General features: G+C 31.5%; 2 protein-coding genes across 3 annotated transcripts in view; one reads left to right on the top strand and one right to left on the bottom strand.

The window, feature by feature from the left end:
• LOC106458347 (trafficking protein particle complex subunit 9-like) overlaps positions 1 to 17,711 on the bottom strand; it is a 65,787-nt gene extending 48,076 nt beyond the window's left edge. Inside the window, 4 exon segments of the mRNA XM_022384536.1 lie at positions 2,469 to 3,294; positions 10,457 to 10,654; positions 11,919 to 12,055; positions 17,691 to 17,711. Coding sequence (XP_022240244.1) covers positions 2,469 to 3,294; positions 10,457 to 10,654; positions 11,919 to 11,988 — 1,094 coding nt within the window. The 5' untranslated portion in view covers positions 11,989 to 12,055; positions 17,691 to 17,711.
• Positions 17,712 to 17,787: 76 nt separating this feature from the next.
• Positions 17,788 to 27,308, top strand: part of LOC106458346 — a 42,409-nt gene continuing 32,888 nt past the window's right edge. For both annotated transcript variants that reach the window (XM_022384535.1, XM_013917854.2), the window contains exon 1: positions 17,788 to 18,223. The gene's annotated coding sequence lies outside the window, so the exon portion shown is untranslated. The remainder of the gene's footprint in view (positions 18,224 to 27,308) is intronic.

Raw genomic sequence — 27,308 nt, 5'->3', positions numbered from 1 at the left:
AGCCAATTACACAGAACTTAGAGATTCACAATCATAGTAAAAAAATGCTAAATCAGATTGAGGAATAAGTCACTTGTGAACCTTGGAGAATCTGGGCATTCACACAGACAAGAGAGACTGATGAGTGGACCTCAACCTCCTGTTATCTTAGGCCCAACAACTGACAGGAATAAACCCTGGAAGAACTAGCACAACTCTCTCCCTACCCCCAGACCAACCAAACTCTGACAGTCATAGAACTAAGTTCCAAAATCTGAGGATTTACTGGAAAAGGAAACCCAACAGGTTGGGTGGATAATGGTGGTGAAGATGTGAAATGAATAATTAATCCTGGCTCAAGGACCTGTAGTGTCCATGCATCCGTGGTTAAAGTTACCACATGTTCAGAAATTCTCAAAGCCAACCCCGACAGACCCCAAAGGCATACAATAATCACTGACACTGCTGGCAGCATTCTGACTGAGCAGAGGAACCCTTGGATATGGACAGAATCTATTGTGGGTACCAATGTAGTGAGGGGCTGATGTTGGGGGGTCAGGACCCTCAAATAGGGGCAGAACTAAGATCTCCTGCAGGAGCCAAAGAAAGTCAAGATGCCAATGACTATAGAAGCCAACAATCAAACCAATGTAAATGCTAACATTGATTCCAGCTTGTCATCAATGAAGTTGGTGATCGTGAGAGTCATCCAACAAAGTTTAGTGTTAGGAAAACAACATGTTGGATGTCAGAGTTGTAAGTCTATAGGCTTAGCACTGTCCTATCAGGGGACATTGATCTATTCAGGTTAACTACAAACTCTGCCTTAGAACTCCTAATTTTGAGGAGCAGATGTATTATTCTAGCTAAATCACGTAGTTCCGACAACTGTGGCAGATAAGAAATAGCTGTCCCTTCACATAACTGAGCAGTGAACCTCCCTGCATTAACCACAATGACTGTTGATGGAGAGAAAACTAAATATCTGCTCATAGATCTTTCAGCCATCAAGTAAGGTGCAGGCTCAAAAGCAACTGGGGAAGGCCCAAAACATCGCACATTCAATGGACCAAGTGAAGAAAACAAATCAGGGGTAGCTTATTCCAAAGTGACCTCCATTTTTTATTTCTTTTAAAGACTGTCCTGGTTACTATTGTTTGGAACCACTGTTTGTTTTGTTAGAGCAAAGCAATGTTGGGCTATCTGCTATGTCCACTATAGGGAATAGAACCCTGGACTTCAGCAATGTAAGTCCATATATCTACCACTGTTCCACAGGGAGACTGAAAAGCAAACAGAATAAAAGAAGGCGCAAGCAAAAGAGAATCTAAATTCTCTTCAGATTGTCCACGATTACCCTCCCCCTCAGCCCTCCCTCCAACAAGAAACATCACTGAACCGAATATACGTCTCCATCTCACTATGAATAAGAATCACTGACAGTCTCAACTGAGAGTGACCCCCTCCGATTGTTGTGCGATACTAGATACAAATATCTCCAAGGGCAATTAACTGGGGTATAAAAGACTTGAGCAAACAAGAAAAAAAATCAGACCAATGCTTAGATGGGCATAGGTAGAAACCCTGGCAGTCAAGTAGTAGCTGTTGTGTGCGAGGAGGTAGGTATGTTCTGGAATATTAATTCTTTAATTTGTCAGTGGTCACTTTAGGAAGAGCAACTAGTCAAATGAAATGCTGAATTTTAATTTTGGAGCAAATACTGATTATGAAAGGCAAGAAAACAGACACATAGTTCATGATGACATTAATCATATGTACAATAACACAGAATCTGAAATCAAAACATTACTACCACCATTTGTAAGTAGCTCTCTCCTTCTGCACTAATTAGCTAGCTTACTCAGCAAATCAATTATTGAAGAGTTCTTAATGGTCCTTTTCAATTCTGAGACAACTGATGTAAATGTATAGAAAACAAAATTTTCAATTTTTGCCACTTGCTTTAGCACAGTTTGGAAACTTCATTTAGTTAAATCAAATAATATAAAATACGCATAAATCAATTTCGATTTTATAAGGTTTTTAAACTAGGCCTATTCAGTTAAATTTTCATATAGTGGTTGTTTAGACTCAGTGACTCTATTTTCATATCAATAACTATCAGCTGTGTAGTTTGTAAAATATTGATTTCAGTCTTTCCATAAAGATTTCAGAATCAATTTATAACACAAGTACAATATTATAAGACATAAATGCCCAAATGTTCCGTTATTATTCAGGGACAAAATTTGGAATCTCTACAATATTACTTACAAAAGTAATTACTATAAAGTTAGAAAATGGGTAAAACAACAGTTTGCTTGCACTCTTTCAAATCTATAAAAATTTTCTGTAAATAATAAGTAGCTTATTAGTAAATGTATTTATCAACTATAAACCATTAAATCTCAGATAGTAGGAAAAATCTGTTAAATTAGAACAATTTTGGTTTGACACAATATAACATGTAAAACATCTAATCAACTTACCTTCCATCCGTATCTAGCCCTACATAATCCTTTCTTTCAAAAGGAGCCATTAGCAGAGTGAGTTTGTCCTGTTTCTCAAAGGAACGGTCTAACCGTTTGGACTCCACAACATAAAATAGGGATGAAATAAATTCTGTTAAGTCTTCTTCAAGATGGTCACAATCATCAATAGAATTATATAAAATGCAATGGGTGCCTTTGGATTTGAGTGTAGGAGGAACAATGAGTTTTCTTGACCCTAATGATGAGGACATACTGGTAAAATCAACAGATGCACTGAAACCTCCAAAAGGACTCTCTCCTGAGCTTGGTGTGCTTACTTCACTGCTTGGACTAATATCTCTCTGGCAGCTGTCAACAGTAAATGTTGAGCTTCCCATCTGATGATCGGTATTCTCTTCATCCTCAGAAGAATGATGAGTTTCTGAGAGTATGCTTAAAGGATCTTTGTTTGAGATACGAGCAGAATCAGAATTAGCAAGAGAACAAGGCTGATCAAAGACTCCACTATCTTTATCATCTGCATTTTCTCCAATTTTTGGAATTGGCTCTAAACCTGTTCCAAACAATTTTTCAGGGCTTTCCTCCATGCATGATAAAAGTTGGCCATCTTGATCAGGTTTCAGATGAACAGAAGTTGGAGGACTTTGGTCATCTTGAGAAAACTTTTCTGAGCTTGCACTGTGGTTTGAGGAGGGTGACAAAGAGCCTGATGGAATACCAAACACCAGACATCTGGAATCTAATACTGTTATATCATACTTTTCCCTCAGCAGGTTGTGATATTTACACAATTCTTCCAAATCTGACTGATTTCCACATTTACCTGAAAGTAGTTTACTCTTGTATGAACACAATAAGATAAATAATGTCAAAATAGTGATACAATAATCAGTACATTAATAACATAATCATTGTAAAAATTGGAAAATTACCCATGAAATACAGAAATACGTACATGTGAACTTTCAGCAACAAAATGTTACTATTAACATACATTTTGTTAATGGATTTAGTCTTGATGACAAATTTTTATTCAAAGTAATATCATATGAATTAAGATTTACTTTCATAATACTTGGTACCTGATACTATATTATGCAAACAAGGTTAACATCAATTTTGTTATTTATTACATATAACTTTTATAATTATATAAACTCATTTGAATAACTCAAGTTACATAACAAGTTTTGTAATAACAATCCTGAATTTTAACATGTTTACTTAAACACAATTCTTGTATTAGTAATTATATCTGACAAATCAATGAAGACTGTATGATAGTGCAGAAAATTTTAACAAAAGAGAAACATTAAAATTGTCTTAAGCCAGAAATCAGAAATTAATAGATAAAATTATAAATTATTTATAAAAAACAGAGAGAAAGCTATGCTTCAAACATACATTCACTTTACAAGTAACCTACCACACCCACCTTGCCAGTCTGTGTGATTAAAAAAAAAACTGACAGAATATTCATATATAAATTGTAATAGGTTTTCTTTGTACTTGCATTTTAGTGGTCCGTGACAGTTTATGAAGGTAGTGAGCCAGTCTCTGGTGTTGAAAAGGTTAAGAAACGCTGATTTTCATGGTTTACGTTATGTTTGCAATAAGCTATTTCCATATGAAGTTGAAACTAAACTATACCTTAAACTTCACAACCTTAATTCTGAAGCTGAAATTAGTTGTGTTACTGTTTTGTAACAAGGCTAACAGATGTATAGTGAACTTCAATGGTAAAATCTATAATGAGACCAACTCTTAAGCTATATAAGAAAAGAGCTATATTTAACATCATAAATTCAATAATTAGCTTACAAACTGATCATAATGATATCTTACACTGCCTTTGTTACTCTACATAACTGGTCTCCACTGATATTATGCCAATTTACTTAAAATTACTTACTGTATTCTTGAATAAAGTAGAAAAAATCTTAACCAGATGTATAATCTCACTTGTATGAATGATATAGCAGTGATGAATTACATTATATTCTTTGCTATCTTCTTGCAGGATCAAGACATGTTTTAATCACTTCAAATATTTGCAAGCGAACAGTTGCAATGGAAGATTTAAAATTTATTTGATATTTTTCTAAGAATGTAGGTTCTAAAAAAAACAATGGATAAACTAAAACATTCTAATTATAAACTATTATAGTTCACACAATAGGTGTCATTTCTGAAGAACATTAATTAAAATAGCAAACCTGGAAGATATATTAATCAACATAAATGACCCTTTGTTTTTTATTGATATTTCAAACTTGAATATTCTTCTAGCCTTAATATTATGGATGCTCCACTATGAAAGTAGTTCAATTACTAATTACTTGTTTTCCAAAAATATAACAATTATTTTTTTTACTTATCTAATTATATACCTTCAAACATCACTTTTGAGATGACTTACAACATAGACAGATACATGATAAACTACTTACATTGATTCTGTAAACTCTGCCAATCCTTGGCCTAATAATTAGATGACTGGTCATTATAAAATAAGATACAATAATAGTTATGTTCAATGTGTTCAGCACTATCATAAAAATGACTATTCTTGAATGAAGGTAATGTTTTTTTTAGTGATAAGCTTTCACTTTGTTGCCTTTGACAGATCCACAATTACTGTTTCACAGCCATATCAGACCAAGCTAAAACTTAGGAAGAAATTCCGTTGTGCACATTGTGAATCGTCTACGTACTGGGAGTAAAAAATCATAAGGTAAATGGGTAAAACCCTTTTAGTGATGCAAATAACATTACTGTTTACAATTTGAGAGTAATAATCTCACAGTCCTAAAAGAATTAACTATTCATTGTTAAATTGAATAAAAAAATAAAGAGCAACCCTGGGGGTCTTAGAGACACATTAGGGGGGGGGGGCAATTTTGTGGGCATTTCTTAGGTCAAAGAATGTAGTATAACTTCCTAAAAAAGGACAAATCTGGATATTATTTTACGAGATGTTGGAGTTTTTATGACCCTTGTGAGCTTCTGTAACATTGATACAATGTTGACGTTGAAAAACTAAGTTAAACTGTTTAACATGTGGCCAAAAACATGATAGTTGTTTCAGACTTATCTAAATCTCAAAACTGCTCTATTCACTATCACTATTGCCACCTCCTAGTCTTCAATGTCATTATTTGAAAATTATTTCCTCCACATTGTCTGGCAATTAGATGTCACCCACTTTGGCTTCACATCACTTGTCCAGCCATGTTCTAAGATGACTTCAATGTTAAAACTGTTGATATCTCCTGATCACCACTTTTCCTCTATAATATTTGCTCAAAGTGTATCTAGATAGAGGGATGCTTTGCATAATGGCAATACAGACATATCACAGATCTTCTTTTGCTGGCCAAACTTTCTATTGGACATCTTGTATTTTGCTGCATTCACCCTTTCTTCTTTTTTGCTCATGCATATAAGAAACGTACTCCTCAATATCTATAAGCAACTAGACTTCAAGAACCTAGGTTACAGAATATCTCCAAGAAATTTGATTTCTTCTCCAACAATCTCCAATATAGCTTACCTTTTAGATAAGAGCTGAACCGTAATTATTGGTGAAAGCATGAAACCTGATCAGTGTTTTCTTGCATTGGAGTTAGATCAATATTCCCTTAAAATGAGGGAGAAAAGATATAGATCGATATTTTTGTCATATCAAATTGAGCAGAAAAAGAACAGCAAGAAAATGCTTCAATGTAATGACCTTGCCTCACATTACACCTTGAATAATATCATTACAGTGTGGTCTAACTACCAGCTTTACCTTCTCTTAATTGGGATGCTCAGTTGACTTCATTGGGTTTTATAAGATTTTTCACTTCATTCAGCACACCACACTCTTGTTCTTTTAGCTTGTTTCTATAGGGGATGGGGGCAGGGACAGGAAAGCCCAGGTAACAATTCAGCAAGCTTTAGTATATATATTCACAATGGTACTTAACAGCTAATTGTATTATGATCTCTCAACTTTTTTTTTAAAGTTTCACTCAAACCATTTGCATTAATAATATCTTGGAGCATCTTTCCAACAATGATTAAAAATTTAATGTCACTGTCAAAACAGTTTCTCCTTCAATTCGTTTCTGTATCCAGTACTCCTGGTATGTCTGTCACAATAGATTTCATACACCTTAGAAATTGATATAGCTTGGTTCAGTTCAATTACATTTTCTTAAAAAAAAAAGTGTTTGCTGCATTGAAGTTTCCTTCATTTTCTGCAACTGTACTACCAGTTTACTCATCATGTGTTCTCGTGTGGTAGTTATGACAAACAAGTCTAGATCACGAATGTTTAACAAAATACTGTTGTTATTTTCCTATTCTCCCACTTTTTTATTCTTTCTTTATCATTTTTTGTTCCTAAAGACAATAGGAGCCACTTTTCTCTTTCACACACATTTGCAACAACAAACAAACTTTGGGAAATTGCAATCTATTGCCATTCAGCTAATCTCTCGATCATGATGGCCTCATCTCAGTTTCACATTTGTATTTGTTTCTTTATGTTTAGATTGAAAAATAAAAAGGATGAACTTTTTATAACTTGAAGTTATATGCACACCAGATTTGTTTAAATGGATTTTACTTAATGCTGCAGTATGATGTTCTACATGTACATTTTTCTCACCCAATTGTTCCCTAAGTCACTTTGGTTCAACTATTCTTTCATATGTTTTCTCATTTAACAGTACAATGGTGCTGCAGTAACAAAAATTTTGATTCTAAAATTGTTGGGATGGAAAAAGATTATAAACTAAAGAGCATTTGGAATGGGAGGAAAATCTTTGGCTTCCAGTGGGGCTGTAACTTCTAGGTGGAAGACATCATTTCACCAACTTATTCAGTTCTATTCTTCCTAAAGCCATAATATAATCTATAGATGTTACTTCTTGAAGCAAGATAAGTCATGAACAGGATACTGTTCTGTGCCGTAAGGAGTATACAGTAGATTATCTAGTTCCATATAATGCACATAATGGATTACTGATCAGAGACTGTGATTAGTACTTTGAGCTGTAACTAACCTCCTGTGGATCAGTTGGTGCTCTAGGCTTGAAAAGGAACATCGTAGGGAGCAGTGAAGTGTTTTAGTGTGCAAGCTGGTTATAGACACACTGCTAGTCTGTACCCAAAGGGGTAGAGATGAATAGCCTTTCACTAATCAAGTATAAAACTGCTTCTAATGCTCAGCTAACCTTCCTTGACATCTAGAAAATGGGCTGCAAAACATAGATTTTTCTTTTCCATCAGAAGTAACTCATAAATTCCATTTTCAACCAGGCCCATCCCTACATAGGGATCGCTACAATGCTCCCTGATATCTGAATTGTAATGGACTACACATTGAACATCTTTGGTAGAAGTAATCATTTCAACTTATAGTTGTATGTAAGATGGAAATTGCATCTTATATCTCAGCTTTATAAATTATCCATTGCTGCTAAAAAAGGATCTCTTACTAAGCAGAATAAATTATATATATAGCCTTTCTATGATGTTTACTGATACTTAAAAATTATATCAGGAATGTTTTATACTGTAAATATTTTCTTAAATCTGATCTGAAAACACCTTGATGATTTTGAAATGTTGATGAAATTCTGTAATATTGTTTATCTTCTGTGAACTTGAATCAGAAGTGAACTATAATTATTTGGTTTCAGGACTAGACACAAATTTTTGGATGTGATTTTAGGCCAAGCAACAGAAATAAATAATTACCAAATCTGCAAAATGCACTTATACACTTAATTCCACAATTCAATAATCTTTTCATTCAAATCTTTCTTTTTCATGTCCCAACCTGAAGCTTTAATGGAAAAAGAAGTTCAAGTGATGATTGACAACAGGACTGACTTCTTGCCTCAATTTCATTCTGTTCAGTCACATTTACACAATTAACTAAAAGGTCATGATAATCTTGTTTATTAGGTTGATTTGTAAGTGATGACCAATAATTAAATAAATTTATTGACACACTCTCATGAATGCTCTCCTTGGACATAGGTTATTCCTGTGATTCAATTTAACAATAAATAGTCACATTTCTTCAGGATTATGAGATTAATACTCTCAAATTACAAACAATAATACCATATACACCACTAGGTTACATCTGGTACCAAAGTTGTTTCCTTATCTTGGAAAGTCCCAGGTTTTTGTCTGATTACTTCCCCATTTTTTGTTCCCCTTAGGTAAAATATTCATATACTGCACACTAGAAAGCCTTTCAAAAGCGCTCGGGTTATAGGGATTTAATTCATTTCTATCAAGACTTCTTGAACCTACATGTTTTTATAACATCATGAATAACCTACTATTATTAATTACATTGAAAACATAGTGAGTTGTAGTGTATCCTGATTTTCAACTCTCACATTTTATGTGCAAGCACTGAAGAATTTTCTGTTAAGGAACTATAGACTGTGACATGATTTAGTGATTGACTGGTTAGGCCTAAGAGGGTAGGTGGCTACATTCAAAAAGAATAAAAAGTTCTGACATGTAAAACAATTACCATAAACTAACCCTTTCACTCAGGCTTGGTCCCAAGGACCAACCTCGTAACCATTTTGTGCTTGTTATAGTTTTAATACAGTATATGCATCTTCACAAAATTTTACAGATTATCGTTAAACATAATAAGGCTTTCATACACAAAATATCAGATTTTAAATAAGTTTCAATTGTTTTTCTTAAAACATAAAACAGTAAATAAAGAAATATAGAAAACAACGATCTCTACTACTTACAATTGTAAAGACGTTTGTACTCACTTGCCATACCTGGCATGCCAAGTCTTGCTGAATTTTGCACATGGAGGATGTAAAACGTATTTAGGTTTTATATATGCATTTGGAAATAACAAAAAATTATAAATTACTCTATGAATATGACAGAATTCCACTGTAATTTATCAGGCTTACTAACTAAACTGTATTTGGGTTCTAACAAAAATATCGTCTTTTAAACACCATTTTCTGATACCCCTTCCTTCCAAGATTGGAAACAAAAGACTAAGCTTTCAAAATACACACCTTAAAAAGGCTGAGAAAACCAAATTGGGGAAATTTTGAGATTTTGGTTGGTTATAAATACATGATAGAGTGAAGCAGTGTACATAAGCAAGTATTTCCAAAAATAGGAGAGGTGAGCAGAGCCAACATGTTTATTTTGCTAAATATAGTGATATCTCAGCAAATAGAAAAGATAGGAAGTTCTTATTTGATATTCTAGCTTGTCAATATTGGTAATTTGAGTTTCTAATTTTAAAACTATAGACTTTGTATTTGGACATCACAAACATCTAATCTGAACCAAAGCTGCATTCAACATACCACATGACACACAAAAACCAACATTTAGGAATTTTGTTTAATATTTACTTTTAAATTTATAAATTAACTAATGTATAAAACTAAAATTTGAATCATAATCAACAATTTGATACCAAACTTATTGCCATACATTCATAAAATAGTAGTTCAATAAAATTTAAAATGTAAGTCTATAAACTTTAATATAAGTTTTGTCATCAAAACCTTGTCAAAATGTTGTACATTTGCTGTTTTGTTCAACTTATATTAAAGTTTTTCTTCATTACCCATTCAAGCCACCTCCAAGCATTATTATTCTCAAAGTGGGTTCCTCATCATCAAATTTAATTCTATAAATGTTATGATATGCCCTTTGACCCCTGACCATAGGGAAACCCATAGCAATAAAATTAAAGGAACGGGTGCATGTTGGGAAAAATATTATTCAATTCAGGTATCACGAAAATGTCTTGAGATGTTCCCTTGCAGTTTCATGTTGTTGTTTTTCAAGGTCACTGAAAAACAGATCTTAGATGTAAAATTACTTGAAGCAGGCATAGCTTCCAGTCTTTTATCAATTATGAGAAATTGTTTCCACATATTCACTTATGAACATAAGTCACCAAAGAATCCACCTACCCAGACACAGCACTCCTAAAACTTTTCGATGGGTTTGGAAGTCTCCCCACTCGTTGCTTTCCATGGAGTAGTGTTTTTTATATCGAACCCACACCACTCTTTGTCCTCCTGCTGCCTGTGAATCTGGTACTTTGACATATTGAAGACGTGAGATTCTGTCATACACTTTATTGAAATTTTTAGAGCTCATATGCAAACCTACAGATGATAAACACGCCACATTAATAATCAACAAACAACTTTAAAACCAAAAAATAAAATAACATTTCATACATTCATATACAGATAATTTGCATATGCATTTAATAAAGACTAATAAAAATGTGAAATATCCGTAAACTGAAACTGTTCAATACAAAGCTTCTAATTTTCATAAGGTACAATTAAGAACTGCATGATTTCACACCAATCTGATAATCCAAAACAAGTATTTGTTCAAGATTAGTAACTGACAGACCAGCTGCATGCATTAACTATATTTATCAATCCAAGTAGACTGGATAAATTTGTAAGTATATTTACTGTACACATTACTTTTATTATATACTTTACCCAACCAGTAAACCAGGTTAATGTACTGCACTAATCCAGAAAGCAGTAGAAATAATTCAATATTAATCATGCTTATTAACTGCTGACAAAATAGTGTGAGAAAGAAATTTTTAAAGAGGCTACATAAAGTTTTCCAATGACATGCTTAAAGCATGTTTTTCTGGATCAAATAAGTTTAAGTTTTTTTTTTGTATAAATTTGAAGATATGCAGGTTATGATTGACTTGAAATTTTATAGCTACAATATTTCATTAAGACCTGGACTAGTCACTCCCTGCAATTACACTGGTCTTAATAGTTGTATTTCTACTGGTCTTTATGTTGTTAAACATTTAATCATTATAAACTTGACACAATAAAAAATAATAAATTTTTAATGATATTACCACATAAAGCTTTGCAAAAATAGCATACTTGACAAAAGAAATTGACATAATTATAAAAAATTCAAAAATCTTAAAAACTGTATTAATTTCTATAAAAAAATAACATTCTGGAAAGATATGTTTTATTCACTAGTTTCAAATTAAAGTATCTAAATATACATACATTTCGAATTAACAAACTTTATACCATTTATAGAAGTAAATCATTTAGGTACAAAGACGATTGTGAAAAAAAAAATTTTTGCAGATTTTTAATTTGAAATACATGTAATAACTTTTATTTTGTTTAAGTTTTATTGATATATTAAACTTTAATTGTCAAAAAAAGAAATCAGTGAAAAATGTACTTTTTTAACCTATATGCAAATATTCTAAATGAAAAGAAAATTGATAAAATACAAAACTAAAAAACTGCTTTGAAACTAAAACAAATATATACTTCTTACAATATAAACTTTTTTAAAAAATAAAAATTATCAAATCATGGTAATTACATTTCATATGATTAAATGCTCCTTTCTTACCTTTGTATTTTACTAGAATAAGTAGAGTACGATGGTCTTCTACCTTTTGATTATAATCTGGCCCACTCATTTTCAGTTATGAAATTTATCTATGATGTGTGAGCATTAAATCTTTTGTTTTAAAAACTGAATTCATTCTAGAATAGAAAAGAATAAATTCTGTGAACAGAATATCAAAACTCTGAATCACACATCAAATTAACAGCAGAAAGGCCAATATAAAAATACTTAGACAGCTAAGATAATAAAGAAACATAACAAAATTAACACATGTACTGCAAAGGTAACTTTACATTTTTAAAATTATAAAACTATTATTAAATATTATTTAATTATTTAATAAATATTAAAAGCCTTTTCTTCTTCAGTTACTTTAATGCTGTCAACATCAATGCGACTTTAGGTTCTGAATATCCTTGATGCAATGCAAAACACACAAGTTCATCCAGAATTCTTCACTCACATTTTCCACATGATTTATTGCACATGTATCAGGACAACGTACATAAACACTGATTTTCCATCATAACTAGATTTCTTTGTAAAGATGATAAAATTATTCCTCCCAGTTGTGGGTAGGTGGGTGGAAAAGTATTTCAGAAGTAATCACTTGATTGAAATCCATTTTAGTTCTGATAATGCAATATGAAAATCAGGTAAACTTATCTATGAAATACTAGAATAACCACAATGAAATGGAGTAGGGAACTGGAGAGTGACATAAGCAACAATATTTCGTCAAAAGTAAGCAAAGTAGCAATAAATAAATTAAGATGTCAACCAGAGTTTCAGTACAATATAGAACAAGAGCAAGGACCAAAGGGCTGGATTCAAAGGAGAATCACCAGGATTAGTTAAGCCTCATAAGAGATTGGACCAAAGAGAGGATATTAAGAAAGACACCTTAAATGGTACCTTCTCAACCTGGACATCCATTAATAATATGTTCATATAAATGGGGTTGGTTAGTAATAATATAACTCATGGAATTGTGAATGGGCATCAAGGCATCATCAGCCATCAGATAGTCTTCTGTGCATTTCCAGAGTGCATCATTTTGTTATGGAGCTCAGTGTAGAGAATGGAAGTTTGTCTATGAAAAATGCAGAGTTATGTGTGGCATGCAAGAGTCTTGACTGAATGAATCAAGGTATCCATACACAAGGTCTCATATTAAAAGGAGAAATATTGACTGCTTTTTCATTATTGTTGATGTTATTATTGTTCTTTAATAATCCTATAACTCTTCAACCTCAGACACTTCTGGAAATGTTACCATAGCTGTTGGGTGGTACAGAAACACAATGATTGCCATATGCAGTATAGGTGCGAGCCCAAATAGATAACAAAGAACAGGGATTCTACCTGTCTTGAACTATCGCAACCTGAGGCAAATGGAATCTCAGAACTAAAGAGACAGCAAAATGGTATAAATAAATTTTAAAGAACGTATTTTGATTTGTCCACATGCTGACCTGCCTCACTTCTCTATGGGTACTGTGACTAGAATGCCTCAGACATTACCAAATGGCATCTTTAGAGAGATATAACCTGATACTCACTCACAAGGAATTTGTGAACATCAGAGGAAACAGGATGAATCAATTGCACAAGCCAATTTGGCTGGAGCAAGATCCAAGAAGCGTGATTCAATGTATGGTGAAAATAACTTTATTGAACCATCCTGAAAACTTTAGTATGGGATAAATAACAAACAGCCATGACTGGACATGACTTTCTTCAGAATGAAAGTCAAGATCAGAAAGGGTAGGTAATACAACAGGTGAAATAACTGTTACCTTCTTTTACAACTCAAGTTTAGGTGGTAAGGTGCAACCTGGGAATGAGGCCTTCATAGATAACATGATACATGAAGTTTTAAATATGCAGAAATAAAGGAATGTTTCAGCCTGATGCAAGCATTAAAAGAAAGTACATTTTAAGGATTAGATGATAGAACAAACAAACTACTAAGGGTTCAAAAGAGGAAAAATCTTGGGATCACTGAAGACAATAGACTCTTAAGAGGTCTTTGAACAATAAAGACAAGAGTGATGGTTTGTGTGGCATCTGAAAGTGGCAAATAAAGCAGCTCTGGAACCAGCTATAAAAGTAGATAAGCCATAAACGTGAAACTAAAATATGAAGGAAAAAAAGCAATATTTGAAGAGTTAGACACAAACAAGAAATCTTATGACTAATGCATAAACTCCTGAAGACAGCCTAGTAGGAAAAACATTGGCAAAAGTGAGCTAACAGTTAAAACACTCTAGAAGAGAATCTGTCTTCTCAAACAAAGTATCTAGCAAGAGCCAGACATGTAGATGTCAAATATTAGTGTGAAAAAAGAATGTTTGAGGTTGCCAAAGATGTTCCCAAGGCAATAATGTGACTGGTTCTTTGTGAGAAAGCTGACATAACAGAAGAAGCCTTGGCTGAGCTAGCCAGAGTAGAACAATGAGGATAACCTGGCACCTCAGTTATCTTGGTAAGCATGCAAGCAAAAAAGTGAAAAGGAGGTTAGGTATAAAGAAATAAGTTCTTCACAAACCAAATTGGCCATAACCAGAGAATAAGATTTAGAACTGGAGACCACTAGGGTGGAAAAAGAGGGAGGTTGCAAAAGCACTGATCATCAGATGACCCAGACATTCAAATAGCCACTGAAAAACCAAAGGTTGGAGAGTCCACTCTATTAGGAGAAGATGACAATCCCAAGAAAGGGACTGCCAAAAACAGCAAAGAAACTTCAGTAAAACAAATGCTACAAGAATGAGTTCTGTCCTACCCCAACAATGTGCCTCAACTACTGAGGAGGAATGTGTGAAAAGATGAAGGATTAAAGGATGAGGGAAAAAGGAGATCCCTTTGATGTAAGCTCTAGAATCAACCCAAACTGGAGAAACAGGAGAGAGACAAGTGAGAAGCAAGGGCCACTGTGTCACATGTAAGTGCACCAAAAGGGAATGACAATGTGAAACCATCATCCCCAAAGCAGAAAGAGTTTCTTGGCTGTAATTGCACAAGATTCCAAAGCTTGTAATGTCTAGCATTCCTTAAAATGTGTTGATCACTCAAAAGATGTAGCCAGTTGGGTGGTCATATGAATATGTGAAAGAATGAACAGACAAAAGGGTAATAATAAGCCAATGGTCTGGGTAAAAGTCAATGCAAAACAAATAAAGATGACCATCTAAACTAGAATACTCAACAGAAAGTGCATAAGCTACCCTCAATAGTAAAATATAACAGGATGGCATATGAATATTGGAATGAAGAAAGGCATTCTGTAAATCCATCATAGTCATCCAAAGGCTGTGGTGACGAACCTTCCATATCAACATCATGTCATTCATTTGAAAATGAAGTATCTAAAAGAAAGACAAGTCAAAACAGGTCTCCAATGTATAATTTCTTCAGAAAAATATGGAAGCAGAAGTAAACTACTGGAGTAGTATCATGACTGATTTCAACTTCTCCTTTATGAAAGAGGTTTATGACTTCCTGATTCATAAATTATAAGCCACTAGACTGGAAGGAAAAAGAAAAGACAAAATATAATAAGGACAACCAACTTCAAGTGCAATAGATCAGAATCCAAAATGAGATATTCTGAGATGATGATGAACTAATATGATTCAATACTCAACTGAAAAATGCTCAGACTAAACATACAAGTATTATGCTGATTAAGTCACACAATCAGAAATGATGTAGAATGACTCTTGTGGCAAACAATGACTTGATAGAACAAAGACAAAAACATGCTAGGCACAGTAAAATTCATTATGCCTACAAAATGGCTTTTAATGCTGAAAATTGAAAGACACAACTGGAGAGAAATTACAGCTTTAGTTGGTAATTCCATGGTCGGGCCTTGTGGTTAAGTTGCTCAACTTGCAATATGTGGATCACAGGTTCAAATTGTTAATTTCCTTTCTACAAAAATTTATTTCTCTCATAGTTTCCTAAATTCTCCTTAAGAACAAGTTTCTTCCTTTAACCAAATAATATGCTTAAAGTTCTATCAAACCCCATACTGGAGAAGTAATATTGACTATAAATTCCAAAATTACAATGTGTATCTACATGACATGTAGCAAGCTTACAGTAAAATGTACAAGTCTGTTGTACATAAAATAATCAAACGTGTTACAAAAGTATTTGTGCTTGAGATATGTCTGTGAATTGATGACATCAGTCTGAAAGTCAGAGTGAAAGGTGATGTTCATGTGAAGAATAAAAGTACTTTTGTCCATCATACAGTTTGCATATTGGATAACCTCTAAAGCCTCTGAAATACACATCTACAGTTGTTTTCAGTATCTTTGGATATTTTACCTGGTATTTACATTTTTTTTACAATCACCTGTCACTACATCAGCAGTGTAGAGTAAAATGAATAACTGACATCAAATACATAATACCATGTTGAATGGCCCTCTGTAAAAGGTTGTGTCATGCACACTTTGATGCTCACCCATTCACATTAGTAATTTCTTATACTTGGGTACCTCTTTCAGAAAATTACTAACTTAAAAGTGCTGAAGTTTAATTTAAGGTTATGGTTTAAAAATGTACAATAGTGTCACTAATGAAGTTCAATGTTTAAAAAAATATCACTAGTGAGACCCCTCCATATACATTAAAAGTTTTAAAGGTAATGACACTAGTCAGGTTCTTGTACAATCTAGTTCTATATTTCTATTAATCCTCAGTCATTGGCAATATATGACCAATCAGATAACTGAAAAACACAGTTATCACCTATTATCTTTAATCGAAATTGCAATAAAACATCATCTCATTACTGTGGGGCTGTGTCTATAGCATTTGTAAACCCTAAAAACACATATCACATATATATTTTCAAAATCTATTCTTTGTCGCTTTCTTGTAATGAAATTTAATGTAAGGCATGCAGAAACAAATAGAATGACTCCAAGTTTAGGAAGTTTTAGCAAGAACATAGACACAATATGTGAAGCAAAATGCTCACATTAAAATGTGAAAACTGTTGGCCTTGTAAATTTTTTAAAGCTCAAAATATAAACATCTACACTTTAACTTTACTATCACAAATTCTGAATTTTTTTAATAAATATAAAAAATACCATAAAAACTAAGTTAAATCATGTCTTTAACTTTACATTATTCTTGTTGTATACTTAGAAAACTAAATACAGTGATGCTGACAGGTTAATTAAGTACTAACCAGAAATAGTTAACATACTCATGATTCTAGTGAAAAACAAATTAAACACTAAACCAGCAAAATGTAGGAGAAACAATGAAACTATTCATGTCATTTGTAAACAAAATTTGAACACAAAGTGAAAAGCTACTGTACTGCATAAAATGAAAAAAAAAAAGTTAATTATCTTCAAATTAAAATGTGATCTTGATACATGAAAATAAATTTGAACCACCTTTCGAAACAACTAAAAAATATGTAAAGTTAATTTGAATTACGGTTTCCCAACACAAGCATTGGGAAAATCATTTATATGAATCATGGTCACACTAGTACTACTAGTAGTAGTAATAGTACTACTACTAGTCATCAATATAATAACGTTAAGCCTAAACTTTGGGCAAGGCAAAGGAAAAATAATTATCATTCACAACTTATTTTCAAGATTCGTTAATGCTTATGCTCATTTCATCTAAGAATGACACAATACTTCATAAGACAATTAAATCACGACATATTCCAGAACTTCATCAAAAAAGTACAGAATATAACAGAGTTACAAACTATAGATAACTTACATTTCAACCATTTACTTTCCTATTATAGGTATCGTTTAACTTCTCGTGTTGTACGAGAGAGCGTATAGGTGTCGCAGAAACATCCTTTGCAAGTTAATGTTTACGTGGTAGTGATATCCAAGTTACAATAGAAGAAGTATTCGAAATAGTTAAATGAAATATATTTGGCAACAGTCATTTAAGTGTACTAAGTCAAATGCTGTTGTAAACGTACGACGCTTAAATACAAGTTGTTGTGTCACTTGCGTTGTAAATTAGTATTACTTTAACTGTTTAAGTTGCACAGTATTACTAATAGTAATACTAATAATACTACCACTAATTAGTGTTAGTAATAACTAATAGTAATAGTACTCACTACTTTTATTACTAGTAGAATTAGCCTTACTATAGTGTCCATAATATATTCGTTAACTTCAGCGTCTACGATGAAGGCCACTGACTTTGTATCATCGTATGTTAGAAAAATTCCATATACTACTAGTACTCTAGTAGTAGTACGTATTGCTTCTTAATACTAACAGTAATAGCAGGTAAGTACTCAATAGGCTTAAGTTTTTGAAGATAGATATTTATTATTATAAGTATAATATGTTAATTTTGTGCATAAGTTAGTTTGTTATATAATTTTGTAAATTAACTTAATCATTAATTAGTAGACCTTTCAACATCATTATTCTTTACTTGTAATATTATACTTGGCCTAATGAAAAAAAAATCATCTTTTTGGATTTGAAGTTAAACTACAGCACAAAAGACATTTTTTTGTTGTTGTTTTTTTCTGTACAGCAAAATAATTGTACACAACTTGAAGTATTTGTAAGAATGCTGAAATTGTAAAAATTATCTAAACAAAAAGGAAGGGGAATGATAATTAAAGAAAGATGCTCACTTTTTTTATTGGATTGAGTGAATATCTTCAATGTTTAATATTCAATCAAGAATAATGATTTTGCCCAGAAGAATAAGAAATTCCTGAGTTTATGTTCCATGATGATTATAAGGTTTCTGTAAACCAGAAGACTGGCTCTTACAACATGCCATGGTGTGCTGATAAGGCACTTAAAAATAGTTTGAATATTGATAGTTGACAAAACAAGTGAATTGTCATCTAATATTAAGTATTATAATGACTTTGCAGCTCACATTTAGAGAAACACTACTCTTAACAGATTTTTCTGTGTTAAATTAAACTACTTTATAGTGGAATATGCTATATATTTAGTATAAACTAAATGCCTTACTTTGTATCATAATGTTATTAGACGGAAGTCGAACAAACTTGAAGGCCAGAGTTCTTCATTATAGATATACTAAATATGCATGTAATTATATTAAATATGGTAACTGTTATTTTATGCTGTATATTAAATTTTAATTTTAGTGTCTTATTTTGAATCTTCAGATTTTGATAACATTAACAAATTACCTGTAATTCCAGAGTCGTATCTAGTATGTAGTGGTGTAGAATCCAAAGACAAACTTGAAGGCCAGAGTTCTTCATTATAGATATACTAAATATGCATGTAATTATATTAAATATGGTAACTGTTATTTTATGCTGTATATTAATATTTTCAAGTTAAACAATGCATTATAAATATTATATTAAATTTTAATTTTGGTGTCTTATTTTGAATCTTCAGATTTTGATAACATTAACAAATTACCTGTAATTCCAGAGTCGTATCTAGTATGTAGTGGTGTAGAATCCAAAGACTAATTTGTTGTGTGCATCTCAAAGTTTTACAACTTAATGTTTTGTTTTTGTTTTTTCATTAGAGATAATTTCTTACAGCCAAACATGCAACTTTCATCGGTATAAAGTATTTCAATATGAGCATGTCAACTTGATTACAGATATACTATATGACACTTGGTGAGTCAGCCTCCAAGTCTGATAATGCCACTGAGTCATATTGTATGAGTTTGCACGATTGATATCATCATTGCACGAGCTGTTCCACAAGTTTAACTGATAAATTACTTTGTAAAAAAATTCTGGACTTCTGACACTTATTATTCTAAAAGTCAAGCTCACCTTTGCATTCCATCAATAAACACACCATTCACTGAAAGGTAAAGGAAATGTTAACACTTGAAACAAATCATCTTTTGTTATTCTTCAACCTAAATAGGAGACACATCAAAATCTTTAACTTTCCCTTCCTATAAGATCCTGCCTCTTTTGGCATGTTACATTCTTTCTGTTGTAACTAAACCAAAACTGTGCATAGTATCTTAAATGATATCCTAGTCCTATCAAGATTTTATGAAAGATTGTAGTAATCTTCTTACTCTTAAAGTTATAAAATTAGAACCCATAAATCTTATTAGCTGTTTTAACCACAACTACATACACTGCAGAAGAATCATAAACACTGTGAAACTCTAACTCATAACTACAGCTAAACCAATGCTGAAAAATCACACTTAAATTCTTAGCAACACCAATAATTTTCTCATACAAGTAATTCCTTTCTAAGTTAAATTACCATAAATGTATCACTTTACATCATTCTTTGTATCATTCTTACCCAGTCACTGTGACTTTCAAGGGACTTTTGAAGGAAGGGTACATTCTAAACATAATAAATCCTTCCCAACATTTTAGTATCACTAGCATATTTGGAAATATAATTTGTTGAAAAGCTATTGAAATTGTTAACTTTAAATTTAATAACAAACATGAAAGGCTGCAAACAAGACATATTATACACGTATATCTTGACCCTGTTAATTATATTCCTCCAACCAAGGAAATCCCACTCATTATGTTTGAAATCTAAACTTTATCTTTCCACTTCATAAATTTTCTACTTATTTTTTAAAGGTCCAATTTAAATATAATAATTAATTCAATGTCTGGCATCTCAGTGTAAGCTTTCAGATGGTCAGAATACTTACTATCAACTGTATGTTCCAAACTGCTCAAAGAAGTTCATAAAGCAAGAAATTATTTCTGAAAACATCCAAATAATTTTTAACGTAACATAAACTTTTGAAATGCTTAAAGGGCTGGAAATTAGCAGTGGAAAACTGGCAAATAACTAGTGGGTTCTAGCGTTTGGCCAGTGACCATCAAGGGGCACTGGTATTTGATAATCTTGGCATGATTTTGAATATTCAGTTGTAAACATTGGTCAAAATAATTTAAAAAAAAAAGAGCTGGCTGCAAGCATAACATTTTTGGGAATTAAAACACTACAATGATCAATAATTATTTTGTGGTAGCTTGTTGTGCAATATGCTTGTGTTATCTTTCAGTGTGATTCTTTAAGTTTAAAATGTGTGTCCAAGTAATGTTTCAGTTTTTTATATTTCCTGTTAGGCAATATAGTTAATATCATAAACGTAATCTAAAATTTAATAGTATATTAAAAACATGATGCATCCTCAAGATTCACATCTACTGACTAAATATATCTGCTAAGAGCATGCCATTTATGAATCTTTTGATTTTGATTTGAGCATAGCTGACATTTTTGCATACAAGTTTCATATTTTGGCAAACATTTGTTTGTAGAAAAAAAATTTAAAGCCCTGCTTAATAAAAATAAACATTTCAACAATGAACTTATTAAATGCAAGCTTTCAAGCCTTTTTCTGAGATGAAATATGAATGTTACATTTAACATAACAGTGTGGAACATTACATTAGGCACAATGTGCCATAAACAAAGAACATATAACACTTGGTACATTATATCAATAAACTAAATAATTATATCTAGACATGTGAGTAATCGTAATGAAAACTGCATAAAATGATACATTAGTTTTATTCATATAATATACCAAACATTCCAAAAAGTTTCAAATAATTTAAATAGAAATCTAACAAAGGTCAAAAGAATTAATTACTACAAGTAAGTATAATTAATTCGTGTAACCCAATAAATATATATATATATATATAGAACTGAGGTACAACACTAAGATGCTAGAATTTTATTCAAAAGTTCACTGATGCGTATTCTGCTCTGGTCACAATTCAAGCCATGTTATTGGATTCGTCCAGAATTTATTGTTTTGATGTATGTGGCTTCAGAAGCCTTATCTCTCTTCTTGTGGTATTTGGTTCATTGTCAGTTACCTCTACTTCAACCCACTGAATTTTTTCTTTGTAACTAAATCAATATACAGCAACAGCCGGTTTTTGCCTCATCAGAAAGGAAGAGAAGGTCTTCTTGTGTTCATTATTGCAAAGCTGAAGAGGCCTGCTGGTTGTGTTAATTTATGCTTTTCACGATCACATTTATCAAGTTTAGGTATCATCTCATTGGTTAGTTAAAAGTTTTTTAAGGTGTTATTTTCTTTTAAAGATGATTCAAATGCAACATTTTATCCAAACACATTGAGGTTTATGCCCAAGTTCTAAATGAAAGGACAACTTAGTAGATAGTGGTTCATATAGCTCTTTTGTTTTACATCATAGCTCTCCAATGGTTGGGATGCATATGGCCTGCAGTCAGGTTTCATCCTGTCCTTGAGAATTGGAAGAATCCCATAGTTAAAATTAAAGTATGTAAGAAGAAAAGTGTAATAATACTTTCTTTTTTTTAAGATATGTAGGGTGACAAGATTTGAATTTTAAATACAGATCTCTGTATATTTATTTTCAATATATATATATATGTGTGTGTGTGTGTATGTATGTATGTATGCATTTATTTTTGTGAGTATTACTTGCATATCCTTTATCTCCAGGATATCCAGGAGGGTAGTTAGGTTGATTATCATTTTTACTTCAGTTGTGAACTGTATAGATGTATGCTGATTTTTTAAATGATCATTGAATTAAAGCTAGGCAATTTAATCAGTTAATCTATATAATTATTTATCTGTAGGTAGAGATAACATCAATTAATGTCATATAGACTAATCAATTAATCAAAATTATGATTAAACTGATTGATCAAAATTAGTCTTTCCAATTACTCCAATATTTGATTAATCAAAATTCCAGTTAAATCAATTGTCATAAAATAATCAACTAATCAAAATTAGCGTTTCTTATTGTTATTGTTTTTTGATTATTCAAATTATCCAAGTAATCAAATATTTTATTATATATGTTTGTTGTTAAGAACAAAACAACATAATGTCATGGGGGTTTACCTTGTGATTTGAGGGTCTGACTTTTAATTCCCCTTACTACTAATCATGATCATCTTATTTTTGTTATTTCAAGGCTCCAAGGATATATGTCACTTTAACTAAGTTTAAACTGCTGACTAGAGAGAGGGCAACTGGCTGGCAGTACCCACTACAAACTCATTGGCTAAATAAGTGTTAAATAAATAAAGTGTAAATGTACTGTTTTTTACATTTTGTAATGTTTCTATTTTATGATTATGTAACTGTATTCTTTAATATTGTATAAGCAGGTGTGTATCTAGAGTAGATGTTTAGGAGTGAATCCCAAGTTCTCCCTCCCACTTCTTCAAAAAATGAATAACTTATTTAATGTTGTATAATTAGGCACAGATCTAGGTAGGTTCAGACACCCTTTCCATTTTGTTTTTTCAGAAATTAATAAAAAAACAGCCAGATGTCCTTACAGTACCATAAAATATCAAAATGAAACATTAGATGTCAGTGTTTTACTTGATTGGTCTGTTAATGACCATAAACCGATTTTGAACTTTTCTGAAGTCAACACAGCTGGAAGATACAGCTTCAGCCAATAACTCAGTATTTCTAAGCTAATACAGCAATATTAACATCAATCAAACATTGCCATGGCAAATTTAAGTGCCTTGGTTTTATTTAACAATGTGTCTGGACTTCAGAGATTTATTTTCATCAAAATTATTATTCTTTAAAAATACTGCAGCACTTATAACATAGACTTGTTACAGAATCAATTTTTCATTGTTCAGTAGTTAGAATTCTTGTTGATGTATAAAGCGAAACTTCAAGTAGTATGACACTTTAAGTAATGTCTTTTAACATTATTTTTACTTTGACTTATTTATGGTGGACATTGATTAATACAAAATACCATGATATTTTAGTTACAGTGTTACACAGCAAACTTTTAAAAATTTAACTGGTATTATTACCATCACTGTAAAACTTCAAGTAGTATGACACTTTAAGTAATGTCTTTTAACATTATTTTTACTTTGACTTATTTATGGTGGACATTGATTAATACAAAATACCATGATATTTTAGATACAGTGTTACACAGCAAACTTTTAAAAATTTAACTGGTATTATTACCATCACTGTAAAAATGAAACATTACTGCAGCTAGTGTGGAGAAGTTAAATTTTTTTATTGTTGATGCAAAAACACTATATTATATGAACAGACTTTCTAGTGTTACTCTTATTCATTCCCTAATGATTTTCAAACTGTATAACATTAAATTATAGTTACTGAAAGGTTTTATATTACAAAATAAACTGATGTTATTCTAATTTTTATGCTGTTTGACTTTAAATTTAGGAAGCTTGAAGAATATCCAAAAATAGTAGATTTCTACTTTGGTTAAGTACGTGTTTGCCTAATAAATAAAATGATTTATGATTACTTGTTTCCTCTGGTTCAGGTTACAAACTATTTGAGTAATGGCATAGTTATAGATACAACATTTATGGCCCCAAAATTATCTGAAACATGTCAAATAATAGTAAATTGTCTGAAACAGCAAAGTCTGGAAATGTATAAACAGTATTGTTGCAACAACTGGCTGATAGTGAATAAATATTTTATTGTTTCTAAATGTTAACCAATGCAATTACATTGTGTGTGTGTGTGTGTTACATTTTTCTGTACAAAGTTTAGGATTGAAAAATAACTTAATTCTATTATTGTGTCTAAATACAGGGTTTTCGCTGGTTTTTCTTGTTGTTGTTTTTTCACAACTTTATATAGTTTTTAAAAGTCAATTTTATATGTTAATTCTAACTATATTTCAACAACTTTAACTCAAAAATGTTTTATAACTGATATTTTGTCATTAATTTTTTGACATTTATTTGGTATAATTCATGAAGAAAAATGGTTAATAGTTTCATTTCTGCACAGGTATAGAGATATTTTGCCTGTAAACAAAGCAACCCACTTTTCAGTTTATTTTAAAATTGTTCTGCCCAACCCAAGGAATAACTTTATTTTTGCCCCTTGTGAATACTTTTTCCAATTCTTGATTTTCAAGTGTTTTGCTTAGTTTCTGTACAAGCCTTGATTGAAACCTTGTTATGGTTCCACGTCAAGCGGCTAACTCCAGCGAGCAGTTTCTCCAAGTATGGTTGATGTAGACTTGTTATTCTTAATTCTAGTTCTGTTCTCACATATTTAAGTCATTTTCATTCTTTTATCTTGTGTTACACCAGTAAGTAAAATCCTGGTTCATGGAGGTATTAAAATGTGATACATTATGTATAATTTTATTTATTTTATTCTTATTAAAATTAAAAAATAACTTACTACTTTTTCTGGTAATTGGTTGTTTTACAAAAAAATAAAATATTTTACAAAATGCTTGTGACCCCAATTCAAACATTCTACAACCTAGTTGGGTTTACAATTCACACTTTGGGAAACCCTGGTCTAATTGACGTTATATATAACATTGTTGAAATATAGTTTACAAAAAAATGCCCTTCATACTTTCTCTTATTCGTTGAAGATCACCTAATACATTGTTAAAGTTCCCTTCAGTTGTCTTTGTAGGATCTTTTATTAACTGCACATAAGAAGTTATGGATAACAGAATTGAAAAGTTTTCTTCATTGTTAGATTTGTTCATAATAGCAGTAGCTCTAACTTTATCAAAAGGAATAACTATGATTTTTGAAGCGTTTATCTTTTGTAATATTAGACTGGTTTGTTTTTGCTTAGAAACACTACTTTTGATATAATTTCTGGAACACAAGTTACCAAACAACTTCATGATAAAACTAGCAGTCAAGCAACACGGAACTAGTAGTTAAAATGAAACAGACACTGTGTGGTATGGCAAAGATGTTTAATCACTTGTTCAAAACCAAAAGTTGCAAATTAGTTGATGGCTGAAAGGGTTTATAACATTATTTTGGGGTTATTGATATTTTTGTATTGATACAGTTTTTTAAGGTAGATTGTTCAAATTGCTTTGAGATGTTCTGTGTTTATAAATCTTGCCACTAGAGGGTTGTTATAATTGAAAAGTTACTGGAGTTGAGGACACATTTAAGTTTGTTCCTTCTAGACTTAATCTTTTCTCAGAGATTAGCTATTTTACAATAGCACATATTTAACACATTACAAGTAGCTTTTATTAAAATTTTTTAATCAAACCATTTTTATAAATTATGTTTGGAACTTTCAGTAGGAGGTGATTAGGTGTCATTTCTTTATCATGACTTAACTTACAAAACTTAAGTTTCCAAATCTCTGTTAATGGATTCTCAAACCTTGTTAACAATACCTGAAGCCAACAGCTAGTGTTTGTATATTCCAAAGTAAGGTATTTTCTTTTATTACTTTAATATTACCTTCATTAACAGGATTGGTTAGAATGTTTAAATTTCCAATTTTCTCATTTTGTTTTGCATTATTCTACTTTTACTACAGAGACTGTTTTGAATTATTAGTTTAATGTGTATTTAGGACTACACCAAATCTAAGCTAGCCAATCCTTGTAAGAGATTATTTGGTTTATGGCTGAAAATATTGTTAACAGTGAGGGTATCCAACTGACCAAACAATGCATTATTATCTTTATAAGTAAGAATATATATATGAAAAGTATATTTAATTAATTAAACTCATTCTCAGGTTGATTTTTAGTTTTAAGAAGAAGATAAAATCTATTATCTCATATTTTTCTTTTTTAAAATAGTTAATGTTGATTTAAGGTAATTCTTCAACTATCTTTACTTTTCCAGTGTGAAGAGACATGAAAACATAACATATTAAGTACCTCCTAACTATTTGTTAAGCTTTCTTATGGTTTGGGTTAAGTATAATCATGGTCAGGAAGCTTGTTTCTAAGTTGTTGTTGTTTTCAAAATTAGCTTTTTCTTTACCATAATTAGAATTTAAGGTGAACAAAATTCTCACCATATTTAAAGAAATTGATCAGCTTAGGAATCTTCTTTCTTCTGGCCTTTTTCTATAATTTAAATTTTCAGTATGGTATAGCATGGGCTTCAAACTGGAGTATAAGATTGTCTGAAAAAACATTGTCTGGTTATGAGAGCTCCATACTTATATTAAAAGCCAAGAATGTCACTGTTTATGACAGAGTAGGTGCCAAACCCTTCATCAATAACTTGCATCAATGTCAGCTAATTTGTTTGGCACACATATAGTATTGCACATAGAAGACAAAGAATGAGCAAAGATGGATGCTTTGTATGTATCCACTGGTGGCAAAAGAAGATCCAAGTTAGATAGCAAACAACATAAACTCTTTTATCTTGATTTTTAGTGTTCATATCAATCAGTTATGTAATCTTTGATAACTTAATATGTAAAATGTTGTGGTTTTTATAACTAGTGAAGTGCAGAAGCATGTGATAGTGTGCTGATAATAATGAGACAAATGAATTGTTTACACATATACATCTCAATCATGCTAAATTTACTTGTATAATATTTATCTGTAATACATATTAT

The sequence above is a fragment of the Limulus polyphemus genome, unplaced genomic scaffold, assembly GCF_000517525.1.
Source record: "Limulus polyphemus unplaced genomic scaffold, Limulus_polyphemus-2.1.2 Scaffold449, whole genome shotgun sequence".
Classification (NCBI taxonomy): domain Eukaryota; kingdom Metazoa; phylum Arthropoda; class Merostomata; order Xiphosura; family Limulidae; genus Limulus; species Limulus polyphemus.
The sequence above is the reverse complement of the archived record's forward strand: the minus strand, read 5'-3'. Positions and strand labels throughout refer to the sequence as shown.